The 20208-nt window shown below is 42.8% G+C and overlaps 4 protein-coding genes across 5 annotated transcripts; 2 read left to right on the top strand and 2 right to left on the bottom strand.

Annotated features, from left to right (window-relative positions):
* Positions 1–1696: 1696 nt before the first annotated feature.
* Positions 1697–5777, bottom strand: cdk5rap3 (CDK5 regulatory subunit associated protein 3). 2 transcript variants are annotated; one of them, XM_055913124.1, is made up of 14 exons: positions 5627–5776; positions 5144–5189; positions 4918–5049; positions 4704–4804; positions 4560–4608; positions 4049–4227; positions 3723–3859; positions 3471–3615; positions 3163–3273; positions 2965–3043; positions 2733–2821; positions 2275–2480; positions 1947–2118; positions 1697–1836 (listed from the first exon to the last, which is right to left on the bottom strand). In XM_055913124.1, the coding sequence occupies exons 1-14, from the start codon at positions 5630–5632 to the stop codon at positions 1771–1773; spliced, it is 1518 nt and encodes a 505-aa protein (XP_055769099.1). In that variant the 5' UTR covers positions 5633–5776; the 3' UTR covers positions 1697–1770. The 2 variants fall into 2 exon arrangements, with proteins under 2 accessions (XP_055769099.1, XP_055769142.1); XM_055913167.1 differs by lacking the exon at positions 5144–5189 and having other exon boundaries at positions 4918–5077; positions 5627–5777.
* A 1125-nt stretch (positions 5778–6902) lies between these two features.
* Positions 6903–12530, top strand: LOC129844994 (proline-rich protein 15-like protein B). The gene is made up of 2 exons (XM_055913112.1): positions 6903–7378; positions 11592–12530. Exon 2 carries the CDS (start codon positions 11623–11625, stop codon positions 11950–11952), a length of 330 nt encoding a protein of 109 aa, XP_055769087.1. The 5' UTR covers positions 6903–7378; positions 11592–11622; the 3' UTR covers positions 11953–12530.
* A 99-nt stretch (positions 12531–12629) lies between these two features.
* LOC129844797 (pyridoxine-5'-phosphate oxidase-like) lies at positions 12630–16773 on the bottom strand. Its single transcript, XM_055912971.1, has 7 exons — positions 16317–16773; positions 15614–15738; positions 15418–15517; positions 15016–15069; positions 14303–14431; positions 14126–14196; positions 12630–13959 (listed from the first exon to the last, which is right to left on the bottom strand). The coding sequence occupies exons 1-7, from the start codon at positions 16503–16505 to the stop codon at positions 13794–13796; spliced, it is 834 nt and encodes a 277-aa protein (XP_055768946.1). The 5' UTR covers positions 16506–16773; the 3' UTR covers positions 12630–13793.
* An 868-nt stretch (positions 16774–17641) lies between these two features.
* mrpl10 (mitochondrial ribosomal protein L10) lies at positions 17642–20121 on the top strand. Its single transcript, XM_055913069.1, has 5 exons — positions 17642–18013; positions 18674–18843; positions 19068–19232; positions 19321–19465; positions 19599–20121. The coding sequence occupies exons 1-5, from the start codon at positions 17974–17976 to the stop codon at positions 19850–19852; spliced, it is 774 nt and encodes a 257-aa protein (XP_055769044.1). The 5' UTR covers positions 17642–17973; the 3' UTR covers positions 19853–20121.
* The last annotated feature ends 87 nt before the right edge of the window (positions 20122–20208 follow it).

The raw sequence follows: 20208 nt of genomic DNA, 5'->3' as shown, positions 1-20208 counted from the left end.
GCGGTAAGGGTAGGTAGCAACACATCCGCCACGCTGATCCTCAACACAGGGGCCCCTCAGGGGTGCGTGCTCAGTCCCCTCCTCTACTCCTTGTTCACTCATGACTGCACGGCCAGGCACGACTCCAACACCAGCATTAAGTTTGAAGATGACACAACAGTGGTAGGCCTGACCACCGACAAGACAGCCAATAGAGAGGAGGTAAGAGACCTGGCCGTGTGGTGCCAGGACAACAACCTCTCCCTCAACGTGATCAAGACAAAGGAGATGATTGTGGACTACAGGAAAAAGAGGACCGAGCACGCCCCCATTCTCATCGACGGGGCTGCAGTGGAGCAGGTTGAGAGCTTCAAGTTCCTTGGTGTCCACATCACCAACAAACTAACATGGTCCAAGCACACCAAGACAGTACCGAGTCGGTGTGCAGGGGTATGAGAAAACTGAGGTATGTACATATAACTAGGAATAATGTAACTAGGCAACAGGATAGATAATAAACAGCAGCAGCGTGTGAGGAGTCGAAAAAAGCTTGTGGAAAAAGGGCCAATGCAGATAGCCAAATAGCTACACGGACTAACTATGCTGAACAAAAATAGAAGGCAGGGAGCTCGACCCCAGTGATGTAATGGGCAGCACACACTACCCTCTGTCGTGCCTTGCGGTCAGATGCCAAGCAGTTGCCTTACCAAGTGATGATGCAGTCAGTCAATATGTTCTCAATGGTACAGCTGTAGATGCCAAATCTTTTCAGCCTCCAGAGGGGGAAGAGGTGTTGCGTGGAGTCGTGCGTGGCCACGTGGAGGATACGTTATTTCCTACCGTCATCACCTGGGGGCGGCCCGTCAGGAAGTCCAGCATCCAGTTGCAGCGGGAGGTTTTCAGTCCCAGGGTCCTTAACATTGTTTTGGAGGCGGATTAAAATTGATTTCTATAAAATAATCAAACTTGACTAGCTAACTAATGAGAAACTTCTAACATATTTCCATGAAATTGAGATATTGTTCTAATGTTGGATTGGTTTGATAAATGTTAAATTCTCATCTCCATTGGATTTTTCTGGGGAACTGTACACCCTGCTTATCACCACCATCATCATCTAGGGTATTTGCATGACAATAACATGCATCGATATTGGGATACAGTGCAGATCATTTCAACAATAATGACTCAGCCTCAGCGTTATCCATAAGTGGTTTTCTTTGTCTGTGTGATATCAAAAGAAACCCCTCTAAGGCAGCTTCACAGAATAATGTGTTATTAGTCCCATGTAAACCATCTACTCTCCTTTCCCTCCCTTTTATCCATCTGTTGAGATTCAATTATACTGGCCATTAGCCTCTCAATCTTGCGATCATCATGAGCTTTGGGAGTGTGATTATGCAGCTAGCTGCCCAGGGGTGAAAAGCAGATACCAACATGTTAGAATCTTAGGCTGCAGTAACAAAGAGCTCAAGGAGAAGGCTGAGGTTTAGATCAAGAATTGTGTAACGGTAGGGGGAGTTGACATTGTGCGTCTCATTCAAGTGCAGAATGTGTATACTCACTCCCGACCTTGTTCTTATTTCTGTTTCACATCTACTATCTATATTGCCTAGCAACATTCGGAGCGGTTTAAAAACAGGTACAACAATGTCAGTATATTATTTGAAGAGTTGTTTACAGCAGATAATGAAAAAAGTATTCATAACAACACACCTTTACATCAAATCAAACATTTATTTTTTCCTAGGGAGCTACGACGATGATACAAATCTGGGTGAACTACAACAGCTACACATTGACTCCCATTAGGTTGACAGGGCGGTTGTTGTAGCGTTTTGAAATGTCCGCTTCGATCTGTAAAACACAACACAAGTAAGTCACAGGTCAGGTGGGTCCCACACTTGCCTGTCGTCATTGTAATCTACCAGACAGAAACATACGAGAGAGAGACAGATGGACAGTACCAGTTTGTGGAGTTGGTGGGTGCGCTGAGCCAGGAGGTCAATGCGGGGCTCCAGGGTGGCCTGCTCTTCCAGAGCTTCCTGTCTCTTCTCGGCCAGTGTGGCCCGCTTCAGCACGAGGATGTCTGCCTGCTTCAGCTTCTGCCTCAGGACCTCTGAGACACGCTCCACGTACCTGGGACACACACACCGCCTCAGCATGGGGAGTTCCCCTGAATACCCTTTACAAGGAACCAGCTAATGGCAATACTGGTTGTTGTAGAGGTCTGAGAAGATGATAGAGATGACTACTGATGAAGCTGACAGTTGTAGTGTTGTGGCGAAGACTCACCGTGGCGAGGCCTGTATCATGAAGAGGTGCTGCATCCGTAGGTTGGTCAGCCGTTGCAACAGGTGGCGCACCTCAGCCAGCATCTCCTGGATGCGCTGGCAGGTCTGCCCCTGGATGATGGAGGGGGCCAGCTGGAACTGACACATGGCCACCACATTGCCCTCCTCTCCCATCTCACTCAGCCGCTGGGTCAGGAATACCTCCAACTGTCCAACACACAACCACACTGGCTCAGTCTGCGCTCTCATCTCCAGTTAGTAAACAATGGTGCGCTAAGAGCAACTCGTACATTGCAATCTTACGACGGAAAAAGGTAATACTACGCACTTCAATACCACGCATTTCAAAGCATAATCTGATAAATGCACAATTACAGTGAGACTGGCTTGTCAAAATCTTTCCATAGAGTTGTCATACAACACCAGAGGGTTGTGCATTAGAGCCGGATGGTTACCTACCTCCATCAGCTCGTCGATGTACTGGCTGCGGGTCTGTGGGGTCTCCAATATAGACAGAGCATCCTCCCCCCTGGCCACACCATCAGGACCTGGTCACACGACCATAGTTTATGGTCACATTTCATATTCTTAATGTGCTGCTACCATGCGTAAGATACATTGCGCAGTAGAATTTATTAAACTTGTTTTTGTTTGTCTACAGCTACAGGTATAAAAAGGTAAGAATACTCACAATCCGTGCCCATATCTAAGATCTCAATTTCTATAGGGGTTTCACTCTCTCCCCAATCAATGACACCTGCATCTGTGCCCTATGGGGAACAAAAACACATGAAGAGATAAAAGGCATCTTATGGATGCCTTATGTGCCTCAAGCCACAAAAAGGATTAGAAAGTAAGTAAGAAAATAGAAAGTAAGATTAACTCTTACCTCAGAGCCAGGCTCCAGGCTGATGCCCCAGTCCACTCCTCCATCCTCCACCGTGATGACATCCTGTGTCCCTTCTGCCCCTGTCCCACACCCCAGGTCACCCCAGTCAATCTGAATGGACATAGAGATACAGACACACACCGTCAGCATGACGTCTTACTATAACGATGAATTGTGTGTGAATTTAAAGTTAAGAGGATATTTTCAAATGCCCTAAAAGTATTTCACACTAGTTTCAAGATGCAGCCCGGACACTCTCATCTTTTAGACCAACTTATAATGATAGAGATTGTGTAAGATCAACAAACCGTTTCCTCTGTGACCGTATCAGGGGGCGCCTCCTCCATTACAGGCCTCTCGATGACAGCTGGTGCTTTTCCAGTTCGCCACTCATAGAACGTGGGGTTACCTCTCTTTTGGGAGAAAGTCAGCATGGGCAGCACTGGCTCATCCCTGCGGCAGGACGACACACTCTTACTCAACAACTGATGCCATTCAAAAAGACGTACCTAGCAAGGCCCTGTGTTTTCCACAGAACCTGGAAGGGATTTCACACTCACCAGTCGCAGAGAAAGTTTGTGAAGGCTGTGTAAAGTTGGATTTGCTCCTCTAGCTTGGCTGTGTCCCTCCCCACTTCCCCAAGAGTCGTTGGTAGATCCTTCACTAGAGCCTGCAGCTCCCGAGCCACATTTTCCCCCTGGGAGAGAAATAAATTGTTTCAGCCAGGCACAGGGAAAGTGTACCATTTTAAATACAGAATATCACACTGTACCCTTGCCTTGAGGTATGGATCAGTGTACCTATGCATCAGCGTAACACTGTGCATATGCTGTACCTCTGTTTTCACCACATGCATACCACAGCGTTTCACTCTGTGTGTCCTCACCATGATGCCGTACTGCTTGCAGCCTGCGTAGAAGCGCTCCCTCAGGTCCGCAGCAGAGCTCTGGCACTCAGTCTCTCTCCGGCTCAACTCCTGCTGAAGCTGCTGGGCCTTGGCTACCTGCTTCCTCAGGGCCGGACCCTCATAGCTCACAGTGCGGCTCAACAAGCTGGCCACCTCCGCTGCGTCACACAACAGGGAAGAGTCAATACTCAGTCACACTCAAGTCTCACCAGTCTATATTCCAATCTTAATTCATACATCCTCCATCAGTGTTCCTCCATCCCGGTCTTGAGCATGGACCCACAGGGTGCTAAGGCTTTAATTCCGACGCAGTGTTACGAAAAAACTAAATTCCACTAAACTACAAATCATTCAACCCTTGATTAGCTGAAAAGCCTGCACACCCTGTGGATCCCCACGACCAGGATAGAGGGCCACTATTTAATCTCACACTTACCCAAGTTAACATAGTCTGCTTCATAGGTGGGCCACTATTTCATCTCATACTTACCCAAGTAAACATTGTCTGCCTCATAGAGGGACACTATTTCTTGCCAGTCCTGCAGCAACAAAACAGAGAACACTGGTTTGTAGATGGCTACTTGGGGGATAAACGATGACAAAAACAACTGTCAGACATTGTATGTCACTTCACCTTCATCCTCTGAGAGGAGTATCTGCCAAAGATGTTTTTGGAAGAGGCCTCAGTCCCCCTCAGGATGTCCACTATCCTCAAGCAGTGGAAGTAGTGGATGTCTGCAATAACAAAGGACAGCACTATTATATTTTGGTATGTCAACGGCAAGTACCAGACATCTGCATTTATCTGAATAGTGGCTGTGGAGCAGTCAGGAGAGTGAGGGACTTACAGGACCCTGAGAGAAGCTCCTTGATCTCCTCGTTCTCTGGCATGTCCTGCATCGCAGCGTTGATCTTCTCCCGGATGCTCATTACAGCACTCTGCCATTTCAGACTGCAGTGTCGTCGGTCCACCAGCCAGTCTACAGGGGATAGCTGGTCAATGTACCACTACAGAAATCCAAAGACTCAGAATCCAAAGAAAAATGTCCCATTCATTACTATATCCAATCTTACCTAAAAGCTTACTAGTCTGTATGTCAATAGGAAGATTTTGAAGATTCTGTTGAGAAGATGAGGTTAAATGTTAGCCTAATAACGTTACTTGAACAACTGCATTTGAGAAAGGAGAATTGTAGCTCCTAAATGATCACGTGAACAGTGGTAGCATAGGAAAGGTCAAAGTGAAAGTCTAGATATAAACAACCACATATGGATGGAAAGGAGTGCTTTGACAATCTGTGAACATTGACATCTAGATAGCTTGTTATCAATATATGGATAGATAGATATAGTAGCGGGTTGGTGTAAATTACTAACACTACCGTGCACGAATTAATCTGCGAGAACAAGATAATGGAGAGCAATTCATCAAAAATATTTACTGATCGACAGTTCAGCAGAAGTAACTAGAGACCATGCAGGCCAATCTGAACAGTCTTCAAACCAGCTGTTCAAACCATTGTTCTGAAGAAAAACAACATATATGCATACATGTACCTCCATCGCCTCTTCAACTGTTCATGGAATTGTTGGATTTTTATTATTCTTGGCACATTGCAGTTATATTTCTGCGACTTCTTCAAGTTAATCCGCTATTCCACTATTTACACCCAAAACGACACGTTACCAGACGAAGGACCAATAGAAAAACGTGATGGTAGGAAAGCGAACTCTCATAAACCAATGGAATTGTACCATATTTAGGACTGATTCTAATAGGTAAATATTTTAGTTCCGGATTGGGTGACGTCTACCAACAGAGGGCGTTGTACCTCAGGTTTAATTTCTGTCTTGAGCAGAAATGAATCAGGGCTCAATCATGGGCTCAATGCAGGACTTTGGAATTAAACAATGAATGCATTATTTAATAGCTTACCAGCATTGATGAATCTACCCAAACATGATCTACATCACCAAGTGGCCTAGATATGGTCATAGTTTACTGTAAGCAAATATTTCCCAAGTCATGTTGAATGTTATTCAAACTTGCAAAGCAGGCCTGGGAATTAATTCCTTGTCTGTGATTTCCCCTCTGACTTTGAGCAATGGTGACACATTGTATTTCTCCTCTGTGGACAGGCTATTAATTCAAAAGTTGAATGAACATTTATTTTTGTTGAGGTCTTTTCAGCAGTAAAGAGTGTCCCTAATTGAGTCTTTGAATGAAGAGATGGAGATAAAATTGTCCAGTTTGAGTGTTTTGTGCAGCTCGTTCCAGTCGCTAGCTGCAGCGAACTGAAAAGAGGAGCGACCCAGGGATGGAAACTGGAAAAACATTGTTGCAAACATAAGGATATCCAATGATCCAATCACATTAGTGAAGGCAAATTATTACCACGTCACTCGTCAGAGTGTTTTTATATTATTCCAATGATATGGCTATAGCCATGAGAAAACATGGCTTTGGCCAATTAAAATTAGTTGTTTCCATTCCATTCCACTTGGAAACAGATCCAGTTTTGCGGTAGGAGAGGGGTTGTAATAGTGCATTAATTTACCAACTGGAAAGCTGCACACCTCTCAAGTTCACTGTAAGACCCCACTGGGCACAGACGTCAATTCAACATCTATTCCACGTTGGTTCAACATAATTACATTGAAATGACGTGGAAACAACATTGATTCAACCAGTGTGTGCCCAGTGGGACAGTAACTTAACAGTACTCTTGAAAGGGGTTGGGCATTCTGACAACAAGTCCCCTTCAAATCACATGGTTGTTACATTTACTTGCTTGTATTTGGCTGTCTTTGTGTGTGTGCGTGTGTGTGTGTGTCAGAGGAGGCTGGTTGGAGGAGCTATAGGAGGACGGGCCCATTGTAATGGCTGTAATGGAATAAATGGAACGGTATCAAGCACATCAAACAAATGGAAACCACATGTTTGACTCCGCTCCATCGATACCATTCCGGCCATTACAATGAGTCCATCCTCCTGCTCCCACCAGCCTCCACTGGTGTGTGTGTGTTTGTGTGTGTGTGCGCAAGAGAGAAAGAGCGAGAGCAAGAGAGAGAGAGACAGAGAGAGAGAGAGAGAGACTGCACCTGTGGCGGAACACCTGAGTGTCAACATAAGGAGGACTGAGAAACTGAGTGAATGTGAAAAGAGAACAGGAAGAGAAAGAGAGAATAATAAAGTATAAGAAATTAATGCAGAACCTCTAAGTAGGAGAGCACTAAGATATGGTTGGACATTTTCACATCTGAAATCCACTCCCTCTCCAGGACAGAGACCAATTCTCCATCAACAAGGTAAGCATTACATTCATGCACACTGTACATCCATCAAGGGACCATTATTTCTAGTAGGAATGTTTATAATTGGAATGTTACTTGTGTTATGTTTATGTTTTTAGAGGATGTGTTTTAGCCTTTATGTATTTTACAGTTTCTTATTGTGTGCATTTCACTATATGTAATCCAATTCAAAATATCCTGATACAGTACATTTGCTTACATTTTACATTTCCGTGGCATCAAGTTGATAGTGTCTAATTAAACTCCCCCAAAAAACAAAAAATGGTGGGAAACAAAAATGCTAAATCAACTGGGTACAAGCCGTGTGCCAGCCCTTCTGACATAGAAAAAATTATGATTTAAACTGTCCAGATAGGTCACAACTGATAAACAAGAAATATGGAGAGACACGAGGGCCACAGCTATGTGAGAAATCAGTGTGCCCTCAGAGCATCCTTTCCCAACCTCTATGTTATAGGTCAACAGTGAACCTTAGTTTGGTTACCAGTATTTTTAGCTAACATTCCACTCCTTGCCACTCCTGTCATTTGCCAAAGACATAGGCCAGTCTCTTTGGCAAGTGATAGGAGTGACAAGGAGTGGAATGCAATAGCTGAAAAGAGATGGCAACCAACCTAAGGAAACCTGGCAGCCAAAGTGAAACCCAAGACTGTTGCAACATTCCAGCTCTGTGTTCAGGGAAGCTCAGGCACACAGTACAGTAGATGTCCTTGGACCCACCTTTCAGAAGCTCAAACAATGTATCATTGAAAGGCTTTGTACTCAATTAGTGATTTCTCAGTGTACAGCGTGAACATGGTGTTCCTTCACTGTGATCTTTGAAGCTTTGCAGAACACAGAGTAACTTATTAAACAGGACCTACTGAGAACCCCAAATGAGTCATATGAGTTCTATTTGTAAAGGTAAAATCGAAGATGGCAGAGAGATGGTAGAATAATGGTCAAACTTATCAATCTAATCTGGTTAAACTCTTTCAGGTAACACTTTGCCATTAGCCATTAGCTAGAATCCTTAGTTGCTACATCCGTTTTTGGACTTATATTCTTCAAGAATCAATGGGTATATATCATTAATTTATAACTTATAAATTCCTCGTGAGCTTAGTTCAACAGTCATATTCCATCAGAACACAAAATGTTTTTTTAATCTAAGGGTTGTAAACCTCATAAATGTAAACAAACACTGAAAACCTTGAAAACTATAATTTTGATATGGTCTGTTCTTGCATCCAATGCTCTGTCTATGAATTTGAGGCCCATCCCTCAGCTTTTTACCAAAACAGAAGAGGGGTAAACACTTTTTTCAACTGCAGATTCTAGCTTTAAGGTACCATTTCTGAAACATTTATATATATTGAAAATAAAGGGTTAATAATCAGTTAATTGACTATTTACAACCCCTATAAATCATTATGTCATAGTTAGTCAGGAAGTTGGCAGAGAACAGGAGTCCAACACTGAGCCAGGAGGGTAACTGCACCTTTTTTAGAAACACTACAAAGCCATAAAAGCTCATCTTGGGGAGCAACCGTATCTGCTTCTTGGGTGTCTGTGACTGTAAACAACCAGGTCACATATAAGTGCAATTAGAAAATGCTAATTAACTCAAAGAGTAAAACTATCTCGAAACAAGGATTGCATCAAAGAAATAACACAATTACTTTGAACATGACAGTGACAAAGTGACGTTACTATGCGCCGACCCAGATTGTTATTTCTTGCTTACACTACATAGGCATATGCCTAGCACCAAACTCTGCCAATGCCAAGTGTTTCAGATAAGAAAGCGATGTAATTCACATGTACATTTGCATGGGTGTGATATCAAACCCACAGCAAGCTGTACTGTCAAGACTGCCGGGGTAAACTTCATGCCATGGGGTTGGGCAAACTAAGGGCAATGAAAATTAATCTGTTACTTGTTGCATTTAAATTATAAATTGTGGACTACGGCCATATCAGAATAGATATGGGCGTTTTAAGCAAATTAACATGTTCTATAGAGGGAGTTCCCAGAGAACCAACCCAACTTATAAATATATTGCTTTATTTTTCGACTATGATAGACTGTAACAAGCACGTTTCTGTGGCATTCACTTGCTTGGTTGACCGGAAACTTGGCATTTTCTCATTCTTGCCATCTCCATTGTATGTTGCACCAAACAACTCAAGGAAACATGAATATAACCTGCTTTAATGCTATTAATGGTAGATAACATGATACATCTATTAACCCCATAACTTATCACACTGTGGTATACCCAAAATAGCTCACATTCTAAACAGTATTTGTGATATGCCTGTATTCTTACAACACCATGCTTAAATGATCATCAGAAAAGGGTGAGTCTATTACTATTAGCGTTTCAACTGGACCGGATGTTGGCTAAAAGGTTGCCAGGTGACAGAGCTGGGGCACACCTCATACTGACAGTGGAGAACAAAGCATCGCAACACCTGGGCTTAATATGTGTGCTCTTGTAATTGCTACTTGTTTGCATTTATGCGTCCATTGGTTTGCATTGGTTTGTGTCACGCAAATCCAAAATGGAAAAGGATGTAGTTTGCAGGGGCGCTACTTTGGTTTTAGAAGTGGGGGGGACATAATTATATATATATATATATATTTGAAATAAAGTCGGATAAACACTCCAAACAGCTTACCTGACCACTCGGAGGTGTCCGCATGGTCCTAAAGCATACAGTTGCCTTGTTTTGTATCACATTTCAATGATAAATCTGGGTGACAGAAATGCAGTGAAAGTTGCGCCCCTGGCAGTTTGTATTGTGTTGGTGTATCTAGAGTGGATTCAGGAAACAAGTTGCTTTCTCATCAGCCGAAAGGTTTTTTCTGAGTTCATATCAGATCACATGGAAGAGACACGAGATCCTCTCAATGCGTCGGTTAATCTATTAGCTGAGAGCCTGTATCAGATGTCAGATGAGTCATCTCCTCGATTAGTCTTTATCACTGTGATGTGATAGAGACTGCTAACAAGGGCTCCCGAGTGGCACAGCGGTCTAAGGCACTGCATCTCAGTGCTAGAGTTGTCACTACAGACCCTGGTTTGATTACAGGCTATATCACAACCAGCTGTGATTGGGAGTCCCATAGGGCGGCACACAATTGGCCAAGCTTCGTCCGGGCTAGGGTTTGGCCGGGGTAGGCCGTCATTGTAAATAGGAATATGTTCTTAACTGGCTTGCCAGGTTAAAAAAAACAAGGGAGTTAACAATTTACAGCATGAATCCTCTGGTAAATAAATACACACTCATAAGATAAGTACACAGAATAGACACACAGAAAGTACACCAGCCAATCTGGAAAATGTGCTTGAAAGCATTTGCCTTCACATAGGGGAGAAAGGAGAAAGATCAGGACTGGATTTGTTTGTATTTTGGTTATCAGTAAAACAATTCTGAGAGCAGGCTCAATTTGCCCGACTGCCATGAATTCCATACATTTTCTGTCTTTCACGTAAACATCTTAAACAATGGGGAGGAATTAGATAAGATACGTTTTAGGCTAATGGAATTCTTGGTTGTTTTCCCTTTTCTTTATTTAAGCCCCATGGATCCACCTCAAAGCAGGCTCAGTTCACTTGTCCCTGGCAATAGTGAAACCTTCGATGTCAATCCCTGCTTAAATGTTTTCTTTATATTCAGTCAATATGGCCAAAATCTATCATTACCTCAAAAATGTCAACTTTGTCTGCATTTACACTTGACCTGTAGTTCCAAGGTTTCCTCTATTGTTCCCACAAGCAGGGGGGGGGGGGGGGGGGGGGCAATGACATCACATCAGACCATCTCCTTGAAATTTTCAGTTGTCTTAAAAAACATATTTTGCTCCCAAAAAATGTTTTCCCCATTAAGTGTGTGTGTGTGTACATTACTGTATGTTTACTTGTGTTTTTCAACAGGAAAAGTTCACAAGTGTTACAGCTGGAGTGTGTTTTTAACACTCAAGATAAAAGTTGATAATTGTCAGCTAATGAATGCTATTATATTGAAGGTCTGGATCATTTTCACCTTTTTGCCCTGAAATGTAAGGAATGAGTAAATTTAGTCAGGCAATCAACTACAACAAACATGTCAACATTGTCACAAGAACCCCCCTGCTTGCGTCTCTTGAACTTCAACTTGAAACCTCTTACAAAGACCCACGTTACTGATTGACATAACCAAGTGCCCTTTTCCTCCCTAGGTCAATCCCCCCTCCAGTCTCTGTTTGTGCCATGGCTGACCCTAGCTGGTGGAAGCTGACCTTCTCACGTACGAAGTCTGAGGCAAAGGTTCTGTACGAGATCCCCCAAGAGTATGGTAATAACGCTGGGAATAACCAGCATCACAACAGCCCTCAGCTCCCCACGGACCCAATGGACAACCAATTCAGTGCCAGACTGGAGAAGATAGTGGATAAGTCGGCCACTAAAGGTCGCCATGTTAAGGTGTCCCACTCTGGTCGCTTCAAGGAGAAGAAGAAGATCCGTGCCACACTGCCTGAGAACCCTATGCTGTTCTTTGAACACAGTCTCAGTGATGAGAACCACAGGGCAGAGAAATAGCACATAGCCTAAAAAGCATGCACCTGGTTCTTTTTTTAGTCACGCATAACAGACAGCCACACCATTCACGACAACAACACATCCATACTCTTATTGGTACAAAACATATATACACGCCCAAGGTGGGCTCCACACCTAAGTACACAGATAATATTGTAACCAGCTGAATTATCATCATGCACATCCACAACACTGTTCAAGGTTCATTGATGCAAACATGTTAGAATGGGTGGTATTTTTCACCAGTTCATTCCTGAGCTCACTGCACTTGGACAACACTGAAAATGTCCAAGAATATGGCAATATGTTGCCTATGTCTTTACAAGGACTCATGACCAGTAACCTGGAGTGAATATTTCACTGTAGTAGAAGAGAAGAAAATTATGGAAAATATGTTTAGCTACAAAGTTTTGTCTGTTATAACTTTTAGTTACACATGTTGTATATTTAATGTCCTGTAATGATATGAAGAAGTCGAGTTTACGACATGGTGACGTAATAATGTGTAAACTGGGCCCTCCATCAGGGATTTATCGTCCAGTTTGTCACTTCATCGGAGTCCGGTTGCGAGGCTTGGGTAAATGGAGTCAGACAGGAGATGTGAGGGATACATGGTATTGAAGCGATCACAGAAAAGGGCATGTCTATCCATAAGAACAAGTCAGAGTATAATGTGATCCAGTGATTATTTTCTTTATTTATTTACAGTTCTGTTTAATCTAACACGCTAAAAAGATCTGCATAAAATAAAGTTGATTGAAAAACATCAAAATGTCAGTCAAGGCGTATGGCAATATACTTACTTGTAGGTAAAATTTTGCTTTTTTTCATGCAACACTGACATCTTTTGGCCAGAAAAAGCACGGAGTACTCAATTGCAGATTAAAACATTTTCAGATCCATTCAGTCGATCACAATTCGGATGTGCCATTTAAACTGTCGCGAATACAGAGGTCTTCACACACCAAGAAAATCAAGTGAACAACCAAGCTCATTCTCAGACATGACTGACTTTATACACTGAATTACCTTAGCACAACTGAACTCACATCAACTCTTCTAATCTGAATTTACCTATATTAAAAAGGCAGTTTGAGCCACAGACATGACAATCAATCCATAACAAATTCAACACAGGGACTACAGCCTAATAAGCTATCTGTATTACATGACAGAGAAACTGCTATGGATTTGGGCCTTCAGAAGACATATTAGCTGCTAGACAGAACATGTCATCCAATACAGTGGAACTCAAGTACAAATGTTAAATAACAGACAGACAGTACTGGAGATTGCGCTTTTTACAAGTACAGAGTTTCCAGGGGTTGTTGAGGTCGCGGAAATGCATTTTCATTGGATAACCGGTTAACTGTCAATAATTATCCAACATTGACTACTGTACTAGACAGACTTTGCACGTCAAGCGTCAGGGAATGTAAAGTGTGCCATACAGCATATTGAGATTCGTAAAACCTTGCATCACAGGTTACGTGCTAGACCATATAGTCATATCACATTGATACTTTCCCATTGTTGCCCTGGAGACAACAGGCAATCAGGCCTCCTAACCATCCAGAAAATAAAATAAATAAAAATAAATTCGCTACTGATTTGGTATTAAACAAGAACGATTGGAGAAAACAAGCCATAATTTGCTTTTTCTAAGACACACATATAGCACGTAGTTATTCAACATCAATAGGTCTTCCATTCAACATCAACATGAGAGGCTCCTACTGCATTGAGATGATGGTGGTCATTTGGTTGACATCATGAGTGACTTGTACACTAGGCCCAATCTCCAGCCTTGCCTTAGTCCATTTCCCCTAATGTAACCGACCTCAAGGGGATAGCCTCTGGTAGACCCAGCCCGCCTCAGCATTATGTTCATACTCTTCTAGAACACTCTCTCCATTTTTCAGCCGCGTGAAGACGATGCGGTCATGTAGCCTGTTGGTCTGACCCTGCCAGAACTCTATCAAGTAAGGCTTGACGATATAGCCTCCCCTGTTGGAAGATAGAGGGACAATGTGCAAAAACAAGAACAGGCTTACGTGATAGATCATCTCTCGTGGATAGCATCTGACCAAATTTCTCAGATTTTAATTCTGGGTTAACTGAGATTACATGATAGACAATTTACTGCACAGGTTTGGTGATTTAATATACTAACCAGTAGTCGGGCATTGGGACATCTGTGTCCTTGTACCTTTCCTCCAGCTCTGCATTTTTCTGTCTCAGGTACTGCAGAGTGAAATAAAACCGGCAGATTTCACATATTTTCATTAATTTCCCTCATTTTGGCAATAAGTCCAATGGTGGATCTCTATAATACATTGGTGGTCCTCACATTTCTGTCAGGGACTGCAGTGCTTTGTCTGCTCACAACGGCCCCGATCTGGCTACTCTTGGGCCGGGAGTGGAAGTAGTCACAGGAGCTCTGGTAGGGGATTCTCTCCACATTGCCCTCGATACGGACCTGCACACCCACATTCTCAAGTGAGTGCCAACTAACTGTACAGCAAATTCAGTGTCATCCTGCATTAGTTAAAGGGAAATTCCACCACTTTTCAACCCCATATTCGTTATCTCCAGCACCAGCCGAGTGTCTACATGAGAAAACGGCACATTTCTATGATCTGTGGTTAAAAAGACAAGAAATATAAAAAAAATAACGCTTCTCTGTGATATTACCGGGTAGGATTAACCTGCAATGAGTTTCTAGCCAAAGTTAGGGTATTTTCTTTCTCTCCACATCACCACACATCTCATAGTGTTAGAAAATCACTGTTTTTAAAAATGCTTTACCTTTTGATGATATCATCATGTAAAACTTTTGAACTTCTTTATTAAAAAAACAACAACATAGAAATGCACCCGTCTTCACTTATGTAGACACTGGTATTGTGCTGGAGATAATGAAATTAGGTTGAAAAGTGATGGAATTGCCCTTTAATTCATCCAAAACCCAAATCACAACATATTCATCATACCAAATCAAAGATATTGAAACAATGGGTTAACAAGTACGCTACATTTTAAGAGGTAAAATTAAGCACATACCTGCCTGTTGATGGGCTCCCAGTAAAAGCACAGACATGCATAAGGGTTGCTCTCCTACAGGAAGGGATATGAAAATATCAGATGTAAAATCGGAAAACAGAAGTAGTACGACATAATCTAGTGGTGCAGGTGCAAAGGACGTCACGTTGCTTACTTAGCAAGTATCACTTCCTCCTGAATCGGCTCACACTGAGGCTCGAACCCAGGACCTCTGCCTTGCTAGCATGCATGACCTCAATAAGCGTCTTACCAGTCGGCGTCACGTGAAAAGCTAGCTAATCACTGGTGCAAGTGGGGACACTTCAGGCTGAGGAGTAAGTTTCGCACATCCCCATGTGCTACACATGCACTTGAGAGGAAAGGGAGGAAGATGCCTGCCTAGTGACAGTAGTAGGTACTAACCAGCTCTCCACCTTTCCGGCTCTCGTAGTTGGTAAAGAACCGGAAGCCTTCTTTACTGTAGCCTTTTAACAAGACCATTCGAGCAGATGGACGTCCATCTCTTTATGAAGAAACAGACAGATTGATAGAAAATGTGTTACAATTTAGCTTAAGAAGCAAGCATTGTGCTTGAGGGACTACTTATGGGGGTACTCACCTGGTGGATGTGGCAATGCACATTGCATTGGGCTCTCCAATTTCAGGACACTTTGTGGCTTGATCAAACCAATCTTCAAACTGCTTGATGGGGTCCAGAGAAACAAGATGATTCTCTTCAAAGCACTAAAACAAGTTAAGATAGAGGCTTTTACATCAAAATGCACATTACATTGAAGTCATAAGCATTTAGGTAATTCAACGTTGGCCTATGTTTATTGTGACATCGTCAATGAAGTTCTGATCTCTCCAATTGCTGGGGTGTAGGCTACGCAGTGAGGTGAAACGTCAAAACGTAGCAGATGATAAATATAATATGACTAGAGGTGCCACAAATCTCTGTTCTATATGACTACACTATCTATCTGTTCTACAATACGCTCTGTAAAGTTGCAACCGCCTGATTGGGCCCCTGATATATAATAGGGGCCCTTATGTTCCCTTTGCCAGTGGAGGAGCTGTTGGGGGAGAGAAGCCCCTTCATTACATCACAAGACGCTGGACGTAAGCGAAGGCAGCTTTGTGAGCAGATTTAACATATGACTAAACTACATTGAATTTACATTTTATACTTGATGCAATGAAAATGTTGGGGTCGTCAACGTAATTCATACACAATTGAAACAATGCAAGCACACTGGCTAGACATTGTTGTGCTAGAAAGGTGAGGTAGCTTGTGTCATAGCAAACTCGTCAATTCTCACCTCTTCGTCTCCTTTGTATTTTTTTCGCATGTCACTGAGATCCATGGCTGTAGAATCACTGGTAGTTTTCGTGCAAAATGACTGATAAAATAAGGCTCGACAGCAAGCTGTCAAAGAAACCTGGGGATGAAAGTATTTACCTACTTCACTGATATTCTTCAACGAATTGCAACCGAGTATGCGCCTCATACTTTACAACAAACACGCAAAGCCTGACGCTGACGTAATCACGCTCGCTGTCTTACGTAAAATATTATGCAAACATTCGCTCAAAGATGTTTTAATATATTGTCAAGATAGTCGAGTGACCGCTCTAACAATGGAAATACATGTCCTCATATGTCAGGTGGAAGAAGGCTAGATCAGGTTCTAGCCAATGAGAGAGCAGATACGCGTGTGAATAACAGGGCTGCGTTCAATTGAATAGAAATGGCGCTGTGCTGAACGTCCAGTTGAAAAACGGGGAGAGGTTGGGTGTTGTTTTGGAACGCTGTCATCATGGCCACTCCCCTTTAATTACGTCCTCATTGCTTCAAGCCACACCCACCAAACAGGAGCAAACCATACAGAATGACAGAGGCCTCTAGTGGCCAAAATGACTTTTTAACATGCGCAGCGCCATTGAAGAATTCCACCATTTTAAAGTAGTCATCTGGGGTTGTAGCCACAACGGCCCTGCACAAACTGTCACGGACGCTATAATAGCACAGAATATGTCTAAATGGAGCAAACGTACGTCAAAGTATGTTCAAAATGTTTTGAGAAAATGTGTCGTTCAGTACAAACCGTTCCGCAAAGTAGCACACATTCAAGCGAACTGAACGCACCCCAAACACAACTCCGATATAAAGTAGTTTTTTTCAAAGTTGACGAAATGCCACGTGCGTCCACTTATACCACTGCATTCTTAACAACATAGCCATTACGAAACGTATATTCGATCAAATAAGCTTTATGTAGCAATTCAATATTTTGTTGACCAAATTCGACACGCTAATTGAAAAATTCCTTACTTCGTGGTCTTATTTTCGTGGCGGAGTCAACCCTGTTGCTTCGCCTCTTTTTCTGTTATTTTTTGTTGTTGACTTTATCGATAAATACAAATGAAAATCAATCGGAATATTTTACACTGTCTTCGCATTCATCCGTCATTTCACAGATAGTACAATTACTTCAAAGGCATACATGTTCACCTTAATGCAAAATGTAAGATGATTGAAACAACTGCCGCGTTCAAAACAACTGGGATCGGAATTCTCCGACTTCAGTCCGTTCATGACAACTGGGAACCTGGGGGAAAAAACGATATCCGAATGGGAAAAATCTACCCAGAAATCCAAGTCTGATACTTGGGCATCTCTCTAGAGCTCTTACTTTCCGACATGAAGATCACTGACTTCATGTTTTTTACACGTTCACTGTTGTCTTGTGGTTCTTTTAATTGTTTTGATCGCGGCATTGAAAGTGCCAAACTACTGACACTACTTTCCGCGTTCAAAACAACTGGGAAAACTCAACTTGAACGGTCAAGTAACTCGGGGCATTTCTAGACCTGAAAATCAAGGCTTCATGACTTGACCTCGTATATTTTTCCGAGAACTGTAATCGGTGTCTGACGTATGATTCACGCCCCCCATTCCAACGCTTCCTGACAAAGATGGCGGCGACCTTGTGTGGCAGGCTTTTACCAAAACAGGGTAACGTACCTCGTTTTTATAAAAACGTTATAAATACAGCTACATGTCAAGTCATGTTGCAGCACGAGCCCATGTTCTCGGTTGTAGTACACAGCGCACAGCTAACTTCGAATATGACTAAAATAAGCTTCCTAGAGCGCTAGGCTACATTGTAAGTAGCTACATTGTAGCAAGTAAGTACATTGCTACATTAGAATAAGCTAGTTACATTGTAGCAATTGCATGGCTACATTGTAACAAGCAGAACATTGCAAAAACAACAGCCATTCAACATACACCAGGACTCAAACCTTGCAACTTCATGCTTTTGCTCTTGGGTGAAAGGTTATAACAGAGAGCTTGATGTACAGAATGATCTGTACACTATAAGTGCAAATCCGTTGCATAGCTCTGCTGCAATACATCCTTTCTTTGATGTCAAACCTGAGATAAGACCGTCATTGTGCAAGGATAGTCACATTGACAGAAAGATGAGTTGTAAAAGACTGCTTGTAATGGAATCACTTACACATTATACTGTATTATTGGAATGTATACACACACAAGTTAACTGCATTGCATGGAATAAAAGAGTTATCAGGTTTTAATGTCTGCATAGAAACATCTATTATTTTCAGTCCTTCTTTATAAACCCATTGTTAATGTAACGTGTGTCTACAGGATGGCTTCCCCTGACACAGAGTGTCCGGCATGGCTCTAAGGCAGTCACGCGTCACAGGAAGCCCATGCACATCCTCAAACAGAAGCTGATGGCTATCACTGAATACATTCCACCCAAACCTGCAGCTCCCCCCGGGGCTCTGACCCCCCGCGTCAAACCAGTTCAGGAGGTCAGTGAAGTCCAGTGCATGTGTTTATAACTCAAAAACAAGCACAAGCAACCCGTCAATGTTAGTGTGTGTACTGGAGCTGTTTTTTCAGAAGCACACATGTATATTTGTTTAGTGCTAAAAGGAGAGCTCCTCCACCCACCCAGCCGGTTAGGAATAGTAGTGATGTGAGCTGGCTTGGTATCGAGATGATGGCTGATTTATGAATACTGCTGTATTCACAGGAAAGTGGCCTGGTGTTGCTCTTGAAGAAGGATTTGCAGACCATGTTCCAGGACTGTAAGATGATCGCTGTGATCCAAAACAACGCCACCAATTCAGAGGACATGCTGCTTCTCAAGCACAGGCTCCACAAGCATGGCATCAAAATCAAGTTCATCCCCAACCAGGTCATATTGTAACTATGACGCAAATTGTATCGCCTATTGCATCTTGAAAGATGTTAATATGATGTTTTTTGATCTTGTTTAACCACAGGTGATGAGGTCCTACCTGCCAGACAGCCCTTACATTAACATGGGGCCTCTATTCATCGGCCAGACAGTTCTATTTGTTAGTAAAGAGCCAAAGGTGAAGGAAATGCTTTTGAGTTTGAGGACCAGCCCCCAGATGGTATTATTGGGTAAGTAAATACTTTTTCAATGCAATCGGGTGGTCCCACTCTCAGTATAGCAAAACGTTATTCCCTGACTTCAGTAAAGCTACTATCATACAAGCAATTGTGTAATCCCTTACTTTTCCTCCCACTGTTTCAGGGGCCTGTATAGAGAAGACATTGCTAAGTCGGCAGGGGGTGTTGAACTATGCCAAGCTGCCATCAGTGACCGTGGTACAGGGAGAGCTGGTGAGTGGCCTGACCATGCTGACCTCGCAGACAGCCTCCATGTTGCAGCGCCACCCGGCCCACCTCTCATTGATACTCCAGCAGTACCTCAAACAGCAGGCTCCCGCAGGCAGTACCAACGGGACCCCAGGGGAGAGCCCCCCCAAGGCAGAGGAGACTGCTTAGGTCTAGAAGATTCATGCCCGTGGGGGAGGGGAAGGAGGTCGGCAGCACTATGTCTACTGGGAGGTCATGTCCGCAGATTTAAGGTCTGCCTCTGTGACCTGGAGGTCATACAATGTACAGTACAACATGAACCGCTACAACACCTCTTGAGAGCAACTCTTGAAAAAAACTTGTTTTTGTTCCTTTTGTTCATTATTTTGATTACTACTCATGTTCTGTTCTAAGGCCTCTTTGACCATATCAAAAATAAATGGTGTCAATGTTTAAAATATTGTATTAGCCAATGGCAAGTGTTTTGTTATTGATTTGAAGTGATTGGTCCAAAAAACTCAAAGTAAATGGGCCAACCTTCTTGG

Source organism: Salvelinus fontinalis, chromosome 1 (assembly GCF_029448725.1).
Source record: "Salvelinus fontinalis isolate EN_2023a chromosome 1, ASM2944872v1, whole genome shotgun sequence".
Lineage (NCBI taxonomy): Eukaryota > Metazoa > Chordata > Actinopteri > Salmoniformes > Salmonidae > Salvelinus > Salvelinus fontinalis.
The sequence above is the reverse complement of the archived record's forward strand: the minus strand, read 5'-3'. Positions and strand labels throughout refer to the sequence as shown.